This window comes from Ornithorhynchus anatinus, chromosome X2 (genome assembly GCF_004115215.2).
Source record: "Ornithorhynchus anatinus isolate Pmale09 chromosome X2, mOrnAna1.pri.v4, whole genome shotgun sequence".
Taxonomy (NCBI): Eukaryota; Metazoa; Chordata; class Mammalia; order Monotremata; family Ornithorhynchidae; genus Ornithorhynchus; species Ornithorhynchus anatinus.
Window position 1 is genome coordinate 19,523,649 of NC_041750.1, and position 19,028 is coordinate 19,542,676.

At 45.9% G+C, this 19,028-nt stretch overlaps 1 protein-coding gene across 2 annotated transcripts in view; it reads right to left on the reverse strand.

Moving 5' to 3' along the window:
* The window catches only part of LOC100083401 (dynein heavy chain 5, axonemal-like), a 116,822-nt gene extending 102,728 nt beyond the window's left edge, over nucleotides 1-14,094 (reverse strand). For both annotated transcript variants that reach the window (XM_029053083.2, XM_029053085.2), the window contains exons 1-8: nucleotides 13,903-14,094; nucleotides 13,729-13,803; nucleotides 10,398-10,487; nucleotides 5,897-5,968; nucleotides 4,139-4,240; nucleotides 2,741-2,927; nucleotides 696-861; nucleotides 495-588 (exon numbers count right to left, since the gene is read on the reverse strand). In XM_029053083.2, coding sequence (XP_028908916.2) covers nucleotides 495-588; nucleotides 696-861; nucleotides 2,741-2,927; nucleotides 4,139-4,240; nucleotides 5,897-5,968; nucleotides 10,398-10,487; nucleotides 13,729-13,797 — 780 coding nt within the window. In that variant the 5' untranslated portion in view covers nucleotides 13,798-13,803; nucleotides 13,903-14,094. The remainder of the gene's footprint in view (nucleotides 1-494; nucleotides 589-695; nucleotides 862-2,740; nucleotides 2,928-4,138; nucleotides 4,241-5,896; nucleotides 5,969-10,397; nucleotides 10,488-13,728; nucleotides 13,804-13,902) is intronic.
* Nucleotides 14,095-19,028: the final 4,934 nt, after the last annotated feature.

A 19,028-nucleotide genomic window follows, 5' to 3' on the forward strand; every position in this document is an offset into this window, starting at 1 on the left:
TAACATCTCTGTGCCTCAGTTACCTCATCTGTAAAATGGGGATCAAGACTGCAAGCCCCGTGTGGGACATGGACTGTGTCCAACCTAATTAGCTTGTATCTACTCCTGTGCTTACAGTTTCTGGCACATAGTAAGGACTTACCAAATACAATTAAAAAACAAAAACTAGCTTCCCAAGAACTCGCTTTTTTAGGGGCAAAATGACCCTGTTTTTGTCCAGCATGAGCATTTTCTCCCATGTGACCTGTCCCCTGCAATATCATACCCTGGTGTTTTTTCCTGGCCTTTCCTTGGATCATCATTGCCCTGTAGTTCTGTTTCTGCTTTCAGCTTCATAGTTTGTGACTAGAAAAACCAAATCTAAAGCTCTTCCCACCCATTCCATTTTTTATTGGCATCACTAGTCCACTCTCTAACTCATGGCTATTATTACGAAAATATAAACTTTTTGGACAAAAATTTACACATTTTCTGTTACATATCTATAAGATTACCAGCTTTATCCAACGCTTTAGCAGTTTAGATTTTGCTGCTTGAAGAACAGTGAGCACTTTCATTACTCTTGGACTCTTGACTTCATCTAAAAGGCTTGAGGAAGAGAAAAACAAATCTTCTCTAAGAATAGGTTAAAAAAGAGATTTCTCTTGCAAAAAAACCATGCCTCAACTTTAGGAAAAAGTCTGCACTCACGGTACCTGTCAAATAATGCTGTCCTGGACTTCCAGTGTTCCAGCTCAGCTGAAGGACCAGTGCCATCAGATTCTCTTCTCATTTGTTCACTTTCAGCCAAAACTTGTTCAATTTGTTGTATCCAAATAATCAATACTTCCTGAAGCTTCTCCGTGACTTCAATGTTGCTGCCTGTAAAACAGACACCCCAATATAGGTCACTATTCTTTATCTGTTTTGGAAACAAAGGACACTTGGGTGTAAAGTGGAGAGGCTTGCTGAGAATAATCACAGTAGAGTTAGTGGGTGATTTGACTGTAGCTCTGTCATCAAGGGATACTTTGAATTTAACGGGCAATAGATGAAATCTGGAAAGGATTTCTTTGTAGAAAATTTATGTTTCTGACCAGAATCAGCATAGGGCAAATCTAACCTGAGGCTCCTACTCTCAGCAGGCCAATCTATTTGGCAAGAAGGTCCTTCCCCATAACCTTACCTTGCAGCTGACCTGGGAAGCCTCATGGCAGATTCTAGAGCACTGACTGGCAAGGGGCAAGGGGAGGAACCCAAGCCAGAGCCTCAGCAGTGCAGGTAGGATGGAAACGTAAGGTGCGATTTTTCCTGCCTTTATGGTCTCAATAGTAAAAACTTCAAACACTCCCTACCCAAATCTTGGCTGTTTTTAACCTAAATCTTCCCCTTGAAATCGCTATAGTGTATGGAAGACAGTTTTTCTTTGGAATGGAGTTTTGTCTTGGCTCTTTATCACTTTGCTTGTTCTGCAAATATATAACCTCCATACACTAATGCCTGAGGTATAGAGAAAGTCTTTAGGACACATTTTGGATAGAGCAATATAGCCTAGTGGGAAGAGCTTGGGACTGGAAGTCAGAAGTTTGGGGTTTTAATTCTGGCTCTGCCACTTGCTTGCTATTGACTTTGGGCAAGTCTCCTCCTCTCTGCCTCAGTTTCCTTTATCTATAAAATGGGGGTAAATGCCCTGTCCCTCCTCCCTCTTAGATTGTGAACCCCATGTGGGACAGGGACTGTGTCTGATCTGATTAGTTATATCTGCTCCAGTGCTTAGCACAGTAATCGGCACAATGTACCCACATTAGTATTATTTTTATTATCTTGTGAGGCATATGATTGTGCCTGGACTAGGAGACAATAAATACCTAGATGTCAGCTGTGTTTTTTCTCACAATCCAGTTATATGAGTCCATCCACTCGACTATAAGTCCAACCCCCATTTAGACTGTAAGCTTGTTGTGGGCAGGGAATGTGTCTACAGCGTGGCTCAGTGGAAAGAGCACGGGCTTTGGAGTCAGAGGTCATGGGTTCGTATCCCAGCTCTGCCACTTGTCAGCTGTGTGACTGTGGGCAAGTCACTTAACTTCTCGGTGCCTCAGTTACCTCATCTGTAAAATGGGGATTAAGACTGTGAGCCCCACGTGGGTCAACCTGGTTCCCCTGTGTCTACCCCAGCGCTTAGAACAGTGCTCTGCACATAGTAAGCGCTTAACAAATACCAACATTATTATTATTATTACCAACTCTGTTATATTGTACTCTCCCAAGTACTTAGTAAAGTGCTCTGCCCACAGTAAGTGCTCAATAAATATGATTGGTTGATTGAATAGGCTTCATTTAGCGTGATACCTGTAGAAATGAACTGATGAGCCCATCTCAGTGAATTTGATCAAATTCAATAAAGGAAAAGACTGTGTCCCCAAAAAGAAGACAGACACTTTCTGAAGGTAAATGTTCCAGGGACTAGGAAAGGACCCAGTAGTTTACTCTGTGGCCCTGAAGGGGCTGAAGGAATGGAGCCCAGTGTATCACCTTCATCAGGCTGAATTAATCGGAAGTTAATGAGCTTCTCTGAACCAGAACAAGGTTAATCATCTTGAACCAAAACCAGATAGGACTGAACTCTACTCCATGTCCTGGATAATATCCCAATTCACCTTCTCTAATAGAAAAGAGAATGCAACATTAAATGCGGTTTTTCTAAGATGCATTTCAAATGTTTAATTATTGCCAACTTTTTCTCTTACCAATTACTAACCTGCTCTTATGAAGTCAGAAGGGCTGTGTAAGTCATTAAAGTAATTGCCAACATCCACCTGATGCAGTTCAATTTTTTCTCCTAAATGTTGTCTTGCCGATGCCAAGGAATCCACAAATTTGTCCAAAGAATAGAGAAAGTCCTGTATGTGAACATTCCTCGACCCATCTTTCACATCTCTCCAGAGCTGGGTGTTTTCAAATGGTCAACACATGAGAAATGAAAACAGGTTGTGAGAAGGATAGAAAACATTTATTTATTTTCCTACAGTCTCTCAGGGATTGCTTAGGTCATATAATATGCCATGTCACATGGGGTCCCACCCTATCCAGGTATCAGGGATTCCCTCTAGACTGTAAACTTGCTGTGGAGAGGGAACATGTCTGCCAACTCTGTTGTAGTGTACTCTCCCAAGTACTTAGTGCAGTGCTCTGTATATAGTAAGTGCTCAATAAATACCACTGATGATGATGATCAAGGAAGAAGGGATGGGTTTAATATCAGTCAGTTAATCGTATTTACTGAGCACTTATTGGATGCAGAGCATTGTACTGAGCACTTGGGAGAGCACAATATAACAATATAACTGACGTATTCCCTGTCTGTCTCCCCATCTAGATTGTAAGTCTGTGGGCAGGGAATGTGCCTACCAACTCTGCTCCCCCAAGTGCTCAGTACAGTGCTCTCCACACAGTAACTGCTCAATAAATACCACTGATTGACTGATTGATTTGTCCTTGACTACTGGCAAGACCAGATGAACACAAATTTGGGATTAAGCCTGAAACTTGTTAAAAAGTTTTCTATCAAGCCTTTCCTGGCCAGGGGATTCCTCATATGCTCCCTCCTTCCCAAAGCTCAGCTTCATGTTGGGAAAGTGTTTACCTGGCACCCTGGAAGGCCTGTTGTTCCTTTGGGGCCAGTGGGCTCCTAGGTGAGCATCAGTCACTTCTCCCATTTCCAGCACCTTCAAGGAAGCCAAGGCTGTGGGAGGGCTGGGGCGCTGACAGTGCCTACTCCTAGGTCAGCTCCCCTCTGGACCTTCTTGGCCCTTGAAGGACCTAGTTGTAGTATCCTGTCTCTCCTCCCCACATCATCTTTCCCCAACAGGCTGGACCACTCCTTTCCCCATCCCCACAGAGGGATAGAATCAATACTTAGTTGAAGATGAATCAGAACATTTCTAGTTACCAACCTAATTTACTGGTTCTGAAAGGAAACTTTCATCTCCAATTCTACAATGCTGTTGATTTCAAAGAAGCCCTACCACCTTTCCCGATCCCAACATGCCCCTTCCATGGGGAACTCGGTTTCCGGGCCTTCCGTGATTTTCCAATAAGTGGAATCATCATCAGACCCCCATAAGAGTTTCTGCCAGAAGAACAAAAGAAGAATTACCTCTGCAGACCTGAGTGTTGGTGCCATGGCACCAGCCATAAGGGTTTCTAAACCCTGAAGAATATTTCCATCAGGGCAATCCAACATGCCAAAGTTCACCTCCTAAATCAAAATTTAAAGAATGTTAGAAACCACACAAATGAAACCTCAGCCCCTCTTTTAGGAAGGGGAATGACGACAATGCATTAGGATTTTAAGGAAACACGATGATATGAAAACTGACGTGCTTACTTCCATTGGAACACCCTTTCAATAATATATCCTATTTTGTCATGGATAATTCTCATTTAATTATCTGGCATTTTGAGATCACTGTTGTAGCTTTAACACTGTTTCTGTGAAATGTCCTGGAGCCAGAGAAGACAGGGTCAGAGGCTGGATAACCTGTATGAGAGCACACTGGGGCGAGGGAGACAGGAAGAGGCTCACTGAAGAAATTTTCTCCCTACCAGATCCAAGAAAAAGGGTACCTGACTCATTTAGCCAACTTTTCCCCCAGGATCCATGGGAACAACTAAATTGGGGAATGGAGATAATTTTATTCTTCTGTCTAGGAAGGGTGGGGATATGGAAGGTTCACAGTGCAAGCTCCTTCCTCAGTTCCTCATTGAGGAACTGCACAGTGCAAGGTCCCTGTGACCTGGACTCTCTCACATGAGGCTCTTGCCCATCTTCCTCTCTCCATGAATACCTTGACTTATCCATTGCTTTAGTTTTCCAAAGTGCTTTCACATCCCTAACTCCTTTTTTGTCCTCTCAGCATCCCTGTAAATCAGGGAGAGGCGAAGTTATTAAGCCTATTTTACTAACTGTGGGGGTCCTTCAAGGCTCGGTTCTGGGTTCCCTTGTATTTTCATCTACCCCACTCCTTCAGGGAGCCTATCTGCTTTCACAGATTTCACGGTCTATGCCGATGACACCCAAATCTCCATCTTCAACTCTACATGTGGAGGAACAGCATGGTTAAGTGTCATCAGTAAAGAAAGCAATATAAATAAACAGACACCAGGACTGGAGCCTTCTCTTAGGCAAGACTGAGCCAAGTCACATTCGCTTAGGACCCAGGAAATAGCGGGTAGATGGGAGATTTCAAGGAGGTGTGGAGGGGGCAGGACCTTATTCACATGAAAATTGAGGGTAATAATAATTATGGTATTTGTTAAGTGTGAAATGGTTGGTCTCTGGGGAACTGGTCTTGCGACGGAGCAGGCAGGATCCTGTTCAACTCTGCCTTCTCCCGCCACTCCACCCCTTCTTTGCTAGAAATGTTAAAAAATGTAATTTTTTGTACAAAAAAAAGTAAAAAAAAAAAAACCTTAGACAACACGAAAAAGGGAATAATTGCTTTGTAAAGTCACCTCTAAAACAATCCATCTTGGGAAATTCTCCAAAAATGAGGATCTCCATCCATACAGTGTGAATGGCTGCATGGTACCCCTGAGTGTGGGGTAATGAGAAGGAGAAGGGAAGCAGGCTTGGTGTGGGGCCTTGGGAGATCCTGTGTCTACCCCAGCGCTTAGAACAGTGCTCTGCACATAGTAAGTGCTTAACAAATACCAACATTATTATTATTAGATCTCTATGGTCCTGGCAAGACCTGGGTCTTCTAAGAGAATAAGATAAGCCTAGAGAACCCACTCTGATTGGGAAAGGTATTAGAGAAAGGAACACCATGAAGAAGAAGAGAAGGCTTTACTCCAGGAGCTGAGTGGCCATTGGTCTGCAAAAAACATTTCCCTTTTGTTTCAGAAAACTTACCTGAGAAACATTTGCTGCTGTTATTTGCTGGTTTGCTGACTTCAGAAAAAATGCACATGTCCCAGTCAAACCCTGCCAGAGAGAAGCACACCAAACTAAATACACTCTTTTTATTTTTTACTAAGTGTTTTAGCTAGAACTCTGCTAGGGAATTAGGGAATGCATTTCCACAACATACGTCTGCCTGAATAAAAGGTAACGTGTTGCCGGAAGAAACAGTTTTGTGTTAGTCAATCGTTAGTCAAAGAGTATAAGACTACAATGTGAGCTTTCCTTAACCCAAGATTCTCCATGAATACAATTCCTGAATTTTTGGAGAATCTACTGTACACAGGATCCATGCAGGTCAGGCATTGACTGTCCCATATCCCTGTCAAGATTCCCACTCCTGAACATCACTGCACCTAGCAGTGGGTACCAGGGGGAGGGAAGAAAAATGGCTTGTGCCCTGCCCAGTCAGCACCTCTGTCAGGCCTCCAACCCAGTTCTCCAAGGAGAGTGGTTTCTAGGGCAAAAGAGAGGGAGTGAGAGAGTAAAGGGACCAGGGAGATGAAAGTAATCAATCAAATGATCAATCAATCAATGGTATTTATCGAGTGATTACTGCATGCAGAGCACTGTATTCTATCGTATTTATCAAGCACTTACTGTGTGCAGAGCACTGTACTAAGCACTTGGGAGAGTACAAGACAATAGAGTAGACATGAAAGTAAGGTGAGTGGTAAAGTGAGGAACAAAAGGAGAAAGTAGAGATAGGGAAAGGGACTCCTGGAGCAGGGGAGCGAGGATGCTGCCCTCCAAGACCTTTCATCCCAGAGGGGGGACACAAATAAGCAGCCGAGGATCTCGTAGTTGTGTGTGTTTTCCCGGAAGCTGGAGCAGCTGCTGCCTCCACCAATCATCCCCACGCCTCAGCTCGGCTCAGAGCAAGGGCAAAGCCCAGCAAGCAAATGAGAGTTGGAACCAGGGATGCATTTCTAACGTTGTCCTGAAAAGGAGCAGAGAAGCTGGAAGACACCCAGGAGCTTTTTTTCAGCCAAAGCAAAGCTCTTTTTTTCCCTGACAAAGTTACATTCTCACCACAAAGGAGGAATTGTTGGACATACAGGGAAACTGGGAGAGTCTTCACTGACCTGAAATTAAATTGAGTTTCTAAGTAAGATATTAGAGCTTTCTTAAAAGCACCAGGTTGGGAGAAGAAACTTCAGAATGTGTTCCCTTCACCTTGTCACCCTGCAGCACCCCCAGAGCATCTAAAAGAACCTTTGGCGTACATGAGGAAAGCCCAGGTTGGCAGTTTTTGTTTGAATTCAATTTGTCATTATGCAGTATGGGTTCCCTGATGGATTGCTGCATTTTGCACTACTACCATTCATCAGGAGAAATCCTTCAAGACAATATGATAAATGAGAGGTTTATAACGGTTACCGATTAATCATCTTCAGAGTTTAAATTATGGGGTCACTCTATTGTCTGACTAGGGGTGGTGCTGGTGAAGTGGGAGTTGGGACTTTCCATGAAACTCCGTAGGAGGAAGGAATTCAGGCCAGCTGCGGGCACATGGAACAGTGAGGGATTGTGCAAAGCAGGGAGAGGACTGTCCACTAAGAACACATGTGCACAGTTTTCTCCCAAACCAAAGCAGCTGTGTCCCTGCTTTCTCTACACAGTCCCTGGCCCCCAAGGCTGCTGCCCTTCCAGGGGACACAGAGGAGGCAGAGGGGCTGTGTGGGTGAAGGGGGACATGTGTGCATGGTCTTTACCACTGGACCAGGGGGCAGAGTGGCCCCTCCAGCAGGGGTGGGGTAATGAGGTTCCCCTCCCCCCTCATTAGCCCGGATTTTTACAGCAGGGACCAGAGCACTGATGTACATATCTGTGATATTATTTATCCCTTTGCTCTTTCCCTCTCCCAGCCCCAGAGCACTAATGTATACACATGTAATTTTATTTATTTGTACTGATATCTGTCTCCCCCACTCCAGACTCTGAGCTCGTTGTGGGCAGGGAATGTCACTGTTTATTGTTGTATTGTACTCTCCCAAGCGCTTAGTACAGTGCTCTGCACACAGTAAGTGCTCAATAAATATGATGGAATGAATCGAATGAATGCATGAATGAGTGGAAAGCCCTTGTCCCTCCACTCCAAGCAGAAAGTGGCACAAACTAAAACGGCTCCATCTCAGCTCCTCAGGAGGGTTCATGCAGCCAGAGGATCATCTCCCAAGCCCGGGTTCCAGAGTGGCAGCCAGAGCAGAGAAAGCAGGCGGCCAGGGAGAGGAGATGAAATGAGAAGCCCTGTGTTTGATGTCTTTTTATTAAAAAATATGAAAAAAAATCCCCTTGGACCAGCAGCTGTCTGGGGCAAGGGAGACCCCCAGATTGTGGAGTGCTGCGGCCACTGCCTGGCCTCCACCCGAGCTGCATGGATTTGCATGGGAGGTGGGCACCAGATCAGCAGTGGACTGCTTCATAGGACTGGAGGAAGGGGGAAGGGGGGAACGGCACCATGTTGGGTTACACTTCAACCCCTTCTACTGAGAACTGCTAGATTTGATAGGCCATCCAGACAAATTCATAATCCAACCAAATAATAATTATTATTATTATGGTATTTATTAAGCACTGTATGTTCCAGGCACTGTACTAAGTACTGGCGTGGATACAATTAAATCAGGTTGGACACAGTCCCTGCTCCACGTGGGGCTCACAGTCTCACAGATGAGGTAACTGAGGCAAAGAGAAGTGAAGTGATTTGCCCAAGGCCACACAGCAGACAAGTGGCAAAACTGGGATTAGAACCCATGACCTTCTGACTCCCAGGCCCGTGCTCTATCCATTATGCCACACTGCTTCTGTAGCAGATGCCTCTTATGCAAACTGCACCCCATCATTCATTCATTCAATCGTATTTATTGAGCGCTTACTGTGTGCAAAACACCATACAGACCTGCAACGTGCACAGGCTTTATTGGTACTGCTATACCCTAGTTCACACCCCATGAGAGCAGAGTGCCATTTCCCCTGTCCCTAATCTATTTCAATGTTTTTCTCCCCCTGTAAACTGTAAGTTCCTCATGGGCAGGGATTAAGTTTACCAACTCTGTTGTATAGTACTTTCCCCAGTGTTTTGTACAGTACTCTGCACACAGTAAGCGCTCAATAAAGACCACTGATTGATTGAAAGATGGATTGACAGAGAAGGTAGAGATAGGGAAAAAAGAGACAAGGAACAGAGAGATGAAGAAGAGATACACAGGGAAGGTAGACAGAGGGAGGGATCCCCGAGAAGATCATCTAGTTTTCTTAAGAAAACAGTGTGGGAGACGGAAGCCAGCAGTGCCAGCTCAGTCAGTCTTAGTGCATGTAGGACCTCCCAGCCTCCCCAAACCCCAAGTTGCCTTGTCAGAGAAATTTGAAGAGGAATGAGCCCATTTTAGAAGTTTTATAACTCGATTCTGGCTGAGTCTTCAATCGAATTAATGTGTCAGATGTGGTTAAGGTTGCACTGACCTCATTAAGTGGAGAGACCCTAATGAGGGCAAACCCACAGATAAAAGCAGCGGGTTCCCTCCTGGATTCTTTTTGGGGTTTCATAGAAGCCGTGACACTTAATGACTCTGATTACCCTGCCTCATCTTCTCTGTCACCTGGATGCTACCCTGGAACAAGTACTGTTCCTGTGGGAGTTTTTTAAGGAGAGGCTGGCTCCACTTCTGTTTGGGCCCTAAATTTCAGTTCTGTCCTTTACGGCTAGGCCTTTGTGAAGAGGACCAGCCTAGACTCTCCTGGAGGTCCCCTAAGTGAGCGGACTTCCAGCATCTTCCTAGCTGGGCTGTTAATTCCATCTAGGGGGCAGGGCCTAGCTGCGCCTCATACTTCTTCTTACGTCCCCTAAGCACCTGGTAGCGGCATGGCATAGTGGATAGAGCATGGGCCTGGGAGTCAGAAGGTCATGGATTCTAATCCTGGCTCCAACACTTATCTGCTGTTTGACCTTGGGCAAGTCACTTCACTTCTCTGGGCCTCAGGTATTTGTAAAATTTGTAAAATGAAGATTGAGACTGTAAGCCCCACGTGGGATAGGGACTGTGTCCAACCTGATTTCCTTGTATCCTCCCCCAGTGCTTAGTACAGTGCCTGACACACAGTAAGCACTTAAATACCACAATTATAATTATTATTATTATTATTATTATTGTTGTTCTCTTCCCAGAGAAGACCTCAGTCTAGCCTGATGCTGCTGTGGCTGTTATTGGGCTGGACCTGCCAGGGTCTTGTTCTCTGACCAGATTCAACTCTTTAGGACCCAGCAGCCATTAGAGCCAGCACAGAATCCAACTGGCTTCCCTGGAGGGATCAGTAGGTAGAATGGAAGGTAGCCCTGGCATTTCCCTGCTGTGGCTACCTGCTGAACTGAACTGGAGAATGCAGGGATCCTATCTCGAGATCCATTTGCCACAATCACAATCTTTCTCCGCAGTTCCCACCCTGAAATTACCTCTGTGGAACCCTCAGTGAGAAAAAGCTTCTTCTGCTGCAGGGGATTAGGACCAGAACCATCTGCCAATGACAAGCTGTTCAATTTTTGCTGGTAAAACAAAATCAATAAAAATGAAAATGAATAGAAATTAATTGAATAGAATGAATAATTCAATGTATTTATGCTGATCTTTCCAGTAATATCAGCTCAATGCCATTTCCAGCCCCTGAGAGGTTTAGCAGTTTCCCAAGCTCTTCCCCAAATCCTTAAATAATTGGGAAAGAAATTGCAGAGTGATCTAAATTACATCAAGCCTGATTTGCATCCCTGATTAGGGAAAGAACTGAGCCATGAAAATCCTCAGAGGCCATGCCACAGCTCTGTGCTTTGGGAGCTGGGGGTGGGGTGAAAGGGCAAGCATCTGTTGGGGGCTCCTGGAAATTTCCCTTCCAGTGCATCAATTGTCTCCTGGACACCCTTTGAAACATGCCCCTCCTCCTCACCTTAGGTGACCAGGCATCTCAATTTAATAATAATGTTGGTATTTGTTAAGCGCTTACTATGTGCCAAGCACTGTTCTAAGCGCTGGGGTAGACACAGGGGAATCAGGTTGTCCCACGTGGGGCTCACAGTCTTAATCCCCATTTTACAGATGAGGTAACTGAGGCCCCGAGAAGTTAAGTGACTTGCCCAAAGTCACTCAGCTGACAAGTGGCCGAGCCGGGATTCGAACCCATGAACTCTGACTCCAAAGCCCATGCTCTTTCCACTGAGCCATGCTGCTTCTCGCTGCTTCTCGCTGCTTTGAGATACGTCACCAGAAAGCCTAATGAGGACTCATTAAGGGACCCACTTTAAATTGGGGAATAGAACAGAAGGAGTCCCAGGCAGAAGGAAGAGTGTCATCAAGGAGTCAGAGGAGGGAAAATCAAAAACAAGGCACACAGAAAGGGTGAACTTGAGAGGAGAGAAAGAGTGTGACCTGGGTTACCATGGGAGAAGAGAGTAGATAGTAAGAGGGAGAAAGCTGATAGAGTTTCTTAAAGCCAATGGTTAGGAATTTATCCTTGATACAGAGTGGAATGGGTAAAGAGTAAAAGTTTTTAAGACATGGTAAGACTTGTGCAAGACAATATTTAAGAAAAATGATCAGGGAGGCAAAGTGAAAAATGGACCAGAAAGGGAAGAAACTGGAGGCAGGGAGGTCAGTGAGGAGGCTGATAAAATAGTTTAGTCAGGAAATGATGAGCACCTGGATCAGAGTGATTTCCATTTGGATGGAAAAGGGGTGAATCTTGGAAGGGTTGCAGAGGAAAAACCAACAGGATCTAGCAATAAGCTGAAAATGGGAGTGGAAAGAGAGTGAAGAGTTGAAGATGACAGCCAAGTATGTGAGCTTCTGGGGCAGGTAGGATGGGGATGTTGTCAACTATGATGGGAAAACTAGGAGGATGAGAGGATTTGGGGATTTGGGAGGAAAGAGAAGTTCAGTTTTTTTAAATTATTATTATTACTATGGTATTTGTTAAGTGCTATCTGCTAAGCACTATTCTAAGCACTGGGATAGATACAGGGTAATCAGGTTGTCCTGTGTGGGGCTCACAGTTTAATCCCCATTTTACAGATGAGGTAACTGAGGCACAGAGAAGTTAAGTGACTTGCCGAAGGTCACACAGCTGAGAAGTGGCAGACCCGGGATTAGAACCTATGTTCTTTGACTCCCAAGCCCGTGCACTTTCCACTAAGCCACACTGCTTCTCTTAGACACACAGACACACTGAGCTTAAAGTGTTGGTATGACATCCTTGTGGAATTTACCCTTTAGGCAAAAGAAAATGCAAGATGGCAGAGGTGAGAGTTCAGGGCTAGCAAGGTAGATTTGGCAATCACCTGAATGGGGACGATAGATGAAGTCTTGGGAGTGGATGAGCTCTCCAAGGGAATAAGTAAAAAGTGAGAACAGAGGGGGATTCAGAACTGAGCCTTGAGGGATGCCCACTGTTAGAGGATGAGAGATAGAAGGGGAATCGCAAACAAGAATGAATGGTCGAGGTAAGAGGTGAATTAGGAGAGAACTGTTTTGTTAAAACCAAGATGAAACAATTTCTAGGAGAAGGGAGTGGTTCACGGTGTCTAAAGCAGACAAGAAGTTGAGGAGGATTAGACTAGAGGTCCATGGAGAAAACATTCTGAAAAGAGCAGTAGGATTTCAGATTTTCCAAGTGGAACAGAATGTCCTAAGACAAGTGGATAGAGATCTCCTTTTCCCCTTCTTTTCTTTCCACCACCTCTCTGTCCCCATTTGGCCTATACTGCTCCCTTTACGCATAGCTAGATTCCAAATTTTCCCCCTAGCCCCCTTCATTCCAAATGATGTCATTATGTCATAGTACAGGCACAGATTGCTTCTCATAACATCAGTTCCTTGTGTTACATGAGCCCACAACTTAACATAAGAGGCCATTGGTTTGCACCGCACCCTTCTGCCTCCCCCTTTTTCCCTCCATGCTCTACCCCATGGTTTTCCTACTGCACACAATTTCCTTCCCCCACAACACACAAGAGGCTGGCCTAGACAACTGTCCCCAGGGGGCCATGGCAACCCTGATGAGGGTTGGGACCTGGGACCTGTCCAAGGACATGTTGCTCTGAGGCTGGAGGAGGCCTGGTCCTGCCAGTCCGGGCTGATGCTTCTGTCCACTGCTCAGCGATTGGACCAGTGCAGACATCTTCCAGTGGGAGTGCAGCTGGTAGCAGCAGAGTTCAGGGCCTATGCTGGGAGATTTCAGAGGGGTTGTTGCCTGGGTGTGAATTTCCCGCCTTACTGAGGTAAGGGCTTGTGGAAGGTCTATTCCCCTCCCCCCACCCGACCCCCACCATTCCTCCAGCCCTGAACACAATAGCAAAAATAGATTTGCTACCCCAACTAGCAGGCAGAGCAGGACTGCTGTCTTAGAGCCTCTTGGACACTCGGCTGCTTAGGGTCAGGCCTAGTAGAAAGAGCAGGGGATTGAGAGTCAGGAGACCCTTACTCAAGTCCCATCTGTATCACTGGCCTATCACTGTGTGACCTTGGATAGGTCACTTAACCTCTCTGGGCTTCAGTTTCCTCATCTGTAAAATGGGGATAAGATGCATTGTAAGCTCAGTGTGGGACAGTGACTGTATCCAATCTCAAAACTGCTTATCTCTACTAGTGTTCTAGCACATTGCAAGCACTTAAAAAATGTCATAATTATTTTTTGTTTATGAAGTTAGAGAGGTCCTCTGAATCATTTAGTAAACATATGCTTCCAAAATTTCTGATGATAATTGTGCTATTTGCAACAGAAATAAGAAAAAAACGTACCTGATGGACATCTTGGTAAAAGAAAAGTAATTTTTTAGGTCCATTAGATGCAAAGAATTCTCCCACCATGTGAAACTAAGTAACACAAAAGAGGCTGGTTAGTGCTGGTTAGAGGAAATATAAAACTGCATATCAAGCATCCAACCCAAACTGTACAGAGCAAATGATATCTACCTTTTCATCAGAAATGATGGCGTATTCAACATCTTGCTCGCTTAACTCTATGCCATCAGCCAATCTGAGTACCAAATACTTATGTCTGGCATCTAACTGAGCCTTTCTCTCTTCTTTAGTGACTTTGACCTGCTTGGCGAGTTCTTTTCGAGTTTCACTGGAAAGCGGAACAGTCTTCTTCCCAGTTGCCTGGTGGAGAAAAATGCATGATTTTTGAGCAACTTTAAATGTGCAAGCTGATGAACCCATTACTAGCCATGACCTACTGAATCAAAGGTTGATAGGTCAATAGGGCAAAAACCACCATCTACTCTCCCTGGGAAGGCAGGCAGGGCCAGGGCAAATGGACAGATAGCAGGAAGCAGGCATGAAAGGACTTCTCTTCCTGGTACTCTGTTTCCTTTCCTGTTCCCCCTGCCCAACCTGAACCAAGAAAACAAATGGAAATTGGTGCTCTTGGTTAAGCTATGTCCTGCTCCCAACCAGGCTCGTTTCACCTTCTCACAGTCACTTAGAGAATAAACTCCCCTTCCCACCTTCAACTCAACCCCCAAGGAGTAGCAACACATATTTGACTGAATGAAGACAGCATGCCATATCTCTCTCCTGATAACGTTCCTCATCCAGTGAACCTCTGTTCCATGGAGGGAGCAGGATGCCAGTAGGCAGGTATGAACATGCCTCCTTCCCATAAATAACCCAAGAAGTCAAGATGGGGGAAGTACACTGTTCAATCAGGGTACTTGCCGGTAGAGCTCCAGGGGAAGGGGAAACTGGTGAAGCTGTTCCTGGGCCAGCACCCTTCATTTTAGAAACTCCTCCGAGGTCGTCGTTCTTTCCTTCAACATCTAGAGGAAATAAATTTGTATTAGGGGGGAAACCACTTAGAACCTTAATCAATCAATCATTAAATCAATTAAAAGTATTTTTGAGCACTTACTGTGTGCCCTGCACTGTGCTAAGCACTCGGGACAGTACAGTACACCTGCACTGTAGTAAGCACTCAGGAGAGTACAATACACTAGAGTTGGTGGACATGATCCCTGACCACAAGGAGTTTACAATCTAGGCGTGGAGATAGACATTAAATAATTTACAGTTAGAGGAACTGGGAGAGTATAAGGATATGTATATAAATGCTGAGGGGCTAAGGATGGGGTATATATCAAGCGCTTAAGGACAGATCTGAGTTTAAAGGTGACGCAGAAGGGAAGGCAAACTGGGGAAATGAGGGCTTAATCAGAAGAGGTCTCTTGGAGGAGAAGCGATTTTAGGAGGGTTTTGAAGGTGGGGAGAGCGATAGTATGTTTGCTACGAATGGGGAGGGGTTCCAGGACATGTGGTGAAGATAAATCAACACTTGACTATAAACTAGAGGGCATCAGGACCCAATGGATGTTATAGGGACCTGGGCTCTCCTAAGTGGCTCTGGGGGCTACTTCTGCTGGGAGCCAGGGCTGAGGAGATAGTGGAACATCACAGTAACTAACTTGATCAATTTGTCTAACTTCTAGTGCTTGAGAGGGAAAATTTCCATGATTAGAAATATGGATTATTTCAAAATTTCAAATTTTGATATTCTTTCAACAAACTACTCCAAGAACACTTTTAGTTTTCCTAAGTGCTGTCACATTAGTTTTAGATAGATGATTTAATGGTTACAGTGTAGTCTGTGCTAGGCACTGGGCTAGGGGATGGGATAGATACAAAATAAAGAATTCAGACCCCCACCCCTGAGCCACAGAAGACTCACAGTCTAAGTGGGAAGTAAGTTACAAACAGTGGGAGCAATTGAGAAGCAGCGTGGCTCAGTGGAAAGAGCACGGGCTTTGGAGTCAGAGGTCATGGGTTCGAATCCTGGCTCGGCCACTTGTCAGCTGTGTGACTTTGGGCAAGTCACTTAACTTCTCGGGGCCTCAGTTACCTCATCTGTAAAATGGGGATTAAGACTGTGAGCCCCACATGGGACAACCTGATTCCCCTGTGTCTCCCCCAGTGCTTAGAACAGTGCTTGGCACATAGTAAGCGCTTAACAAATACCAACATTATTATTAAAAACCCAACATTCCAAATGTAAGAGCACTAAATAAATAAGCAGATCTTGGGGTGGGGGTGGGTGAGCAATCCCCAAACTGCCACTGCTTTAGTGGTTACAATTAGCAAGGCCCCCCCAGAATTCAGACAGCTCTAAAGGTGGCTTTTAGGAGCTCTGCCCTCCAACACTGTTTGGGGAAAGAGGTGTTGCCCATCAACTCATTTTGTCCTCACCAAATGATGAGGATAAAATTATCTCCATTTTACAGATGAGGAAACAGAGGCACAGAATGGACAGTAACTTGCCCATGATCATACAGCAAGCAGGGCAAAGTCAGAGCTAGAACCTAGTTCCTATATCTTCTTTCTCTCCACTAAGCTAACCTGCATCCCACAATATTCTTGTCCCAATAAAAATGCTTTTTCTTTCCTATGTAACTTCTCCAAACACCCAGCTCAGTGCGTTGATCAGGCAGCAGGTTTAGGCTTGGCCTCTAGATTTAACATGGAAATAGGACACCAGGTTGCCATGGTTTCAAAACACGGGACCTGGGCACTTGGTTAGCCAGCACCAACGACTTGGAGAAAGTCCATTTCTGACTCCCCCAACACTCTCTGGGTCAGGGAGGAAGTCAAAGCATGGAACCCCAGACCAGCAGAGCATGACTGCCTGACTCCCTGGCAAGCTTCAGCCAGGCCCTGCCTCAGGAAGCTCAGGTTCTGGGCCAGAATGAAGACTCCATGGGGTTGGAGAGCTGCAGAGTCCCAGGCTCTCCCTTCTGGAGAGTGGGATGGGATGGGATTGAGGATCCAGGCAGGGCACAGTTCTAGACACACAGAGGAGTTAAGGCTGGAGGAGGGATGGGGAGATAAGGAGCCTGTGGGACCACTCCTCACCACAGAGGGTGGATTTTTCTAGCTTCCTCAGGCCTAGACTACCCCCTCAGAGAAAAACAGAGACCCTGGCCCACCCCACAGGGGGTCCCTAGTACCTTTTTTGATTGCAACAAGAGGTGGGGAGAGCAGAGGCTCGAGGAAGGCAGTCATAGCTCTTGCGTCTTTCTCTGTTTCCGAGGCAGGGGGCTGGAATCCATCCTCTCCTTGCCCCAGATCAGCTCCTTTCCCGGAATCCTCCATGTCCCCGGCCCAAACTTGGTAGCCCAGACCCAGACCCTGTCTCAAGCCCAGCCCAGAGTTGTGCTAGCAGGCACCAGCAGCAATGTCCCAGTTCCTTGGGGCAGGTGAGGGACCCTGTCCTGGGAGGCTTGGAGGGTGAACGGCCACAGCCCTGATCCTAGCCGCCGAGTCAGGGAGCAGCTCTGGGAAGTTGCTGCTCCTCAGAACTTTTCCTCAGGAGAGGGCTGAGCTGCCATGGCAACTCCCACGAGTCAGAGCTGGATCTACCCACCGGCCAGGCCTGATTTAAAGAGAGGGGCCGGTCCAGCCCAGCCTCGGTTGCTATGCATCCGGCTGTAAACCCACAACACAATGAATGTCTCAGGAGGGTAGCTCGCTTGGTTAGCCGCATCACTACCCTCCAACCTCACCCTGTTTAGTCAACTTTGGGGAACAGAGCCTGGCCTACCCCCCACCCTATCCTCCAGGGTGGCTTTGAAGTTTCAGGAAACCTCGTCCCTTCTCCCCACCCTCAGAAGAAACCTGGAGGGTGGTTTCATGGCTGGGGGGCTTCTTCCTTCTTGTCTAGAGGCCTGGGGGGTGGGGAAGGTCTTGGCCCTTTCTGAAGGTTCTGATTGGCTCAGGGCACCCTCCTTCCCCCTCCCACCACCATCCTGACCACCCACACTCTAGGATTCACTAGAGCAAGGATTTGAGGGAAACTTATAAACTCTCATTCTAGCCAGGTTTCCTCTGACAACCCTGGCATTCTCCAGTGGGGCTGCAATCTCTCAACAACCACCCATTCATTAGAGCCAAGGGGGTGATTCTGGCTCCTGGAACATATGGAGAAGGGCCATGTGGCCTGGTGGAAAGAGCACCTGGGTTCTAATCCCAGCTCTGTGTCTTGTCTGCTGTATGACACTGGGCAAGTCATTTAACTTCTGTGTGTGTGTGCGTATGTGTGTGGCTGCATAGGTCAATGCAGGCCTCACAGTCTCTGCCACATTGTGCACATAAAAATACTGTCCTTTAATGTTCTGTCACGTATGATGTTTGCAGTACCTGTTGTTCTTCTGCCTCGTCTTTAATTCCTCATCTGTAAAAAGGGAATAAATGTACCTGTTCTTTCTCTTTCTCAAGCCGTGAACTCCATCTAGGGCAGGAACTGTGTCCAATCTATCTTGTCTCTACCCCAGCACTAGGCACATAATAGGGGCTCAGTAAATTCCATCTTTTTAATGATTATATTATTAGGTAGGAAGAATAGGTATGATTATCCCCATTTTACAGATCAGGAAACTGGGGCCCAAAAAGGATAGTTGACTCACTTGAGCTCACATTACAGAGTAGTATTGGAGCTGGGGCAAAAACCAAGGCTCCTGACTTGCATCCCTGTGTTCTTTCCAATAGACCACAAAATAATGGAGTGGAGGAGCTTGCTTGGAGAACATGACAGTCATTGGAGCCAAACAATTAAGAATGCCAGTGAAAACTAAATCTTCCCAATATTGCCATAAGGTGTGGAAGAAGAGCTGGGAATTTTGGTGCCCATATGGCAAAGAGAAACCCAGAGAAGATAAAGAATGGAGATTAAAACCCAGTGTGTTTTTACTGCAGGTCTGGTCTCTTATTCCTGGACTCCGCTAACTAGTTGCTTCTAAGCTTATTGACTGACTCTCCCATTATAACCCCAAAACTGCCTGCCTTACGGGGATTGCTCCTGGGGCAGAGGGTTGAGGATGGTGACTATGGATTGACCTTTCTTCAAACTGAAATATTTGAAAATGCTCACCCACCAATGTTGCACAAACCATTGCCCTTTAATTCTATGTCAGTGTCTTCCTGTAAGAGCCAGGTGATGGGAAGAAGCTTGATCACATAAACTGAGCCAGCCTGACTGCAATGCAGTGCCCAGTTGCCCGGTTCTGGAGCACTGGAAAAATCAGGGACTCTCTTTACTCTGGCTGGAGTCA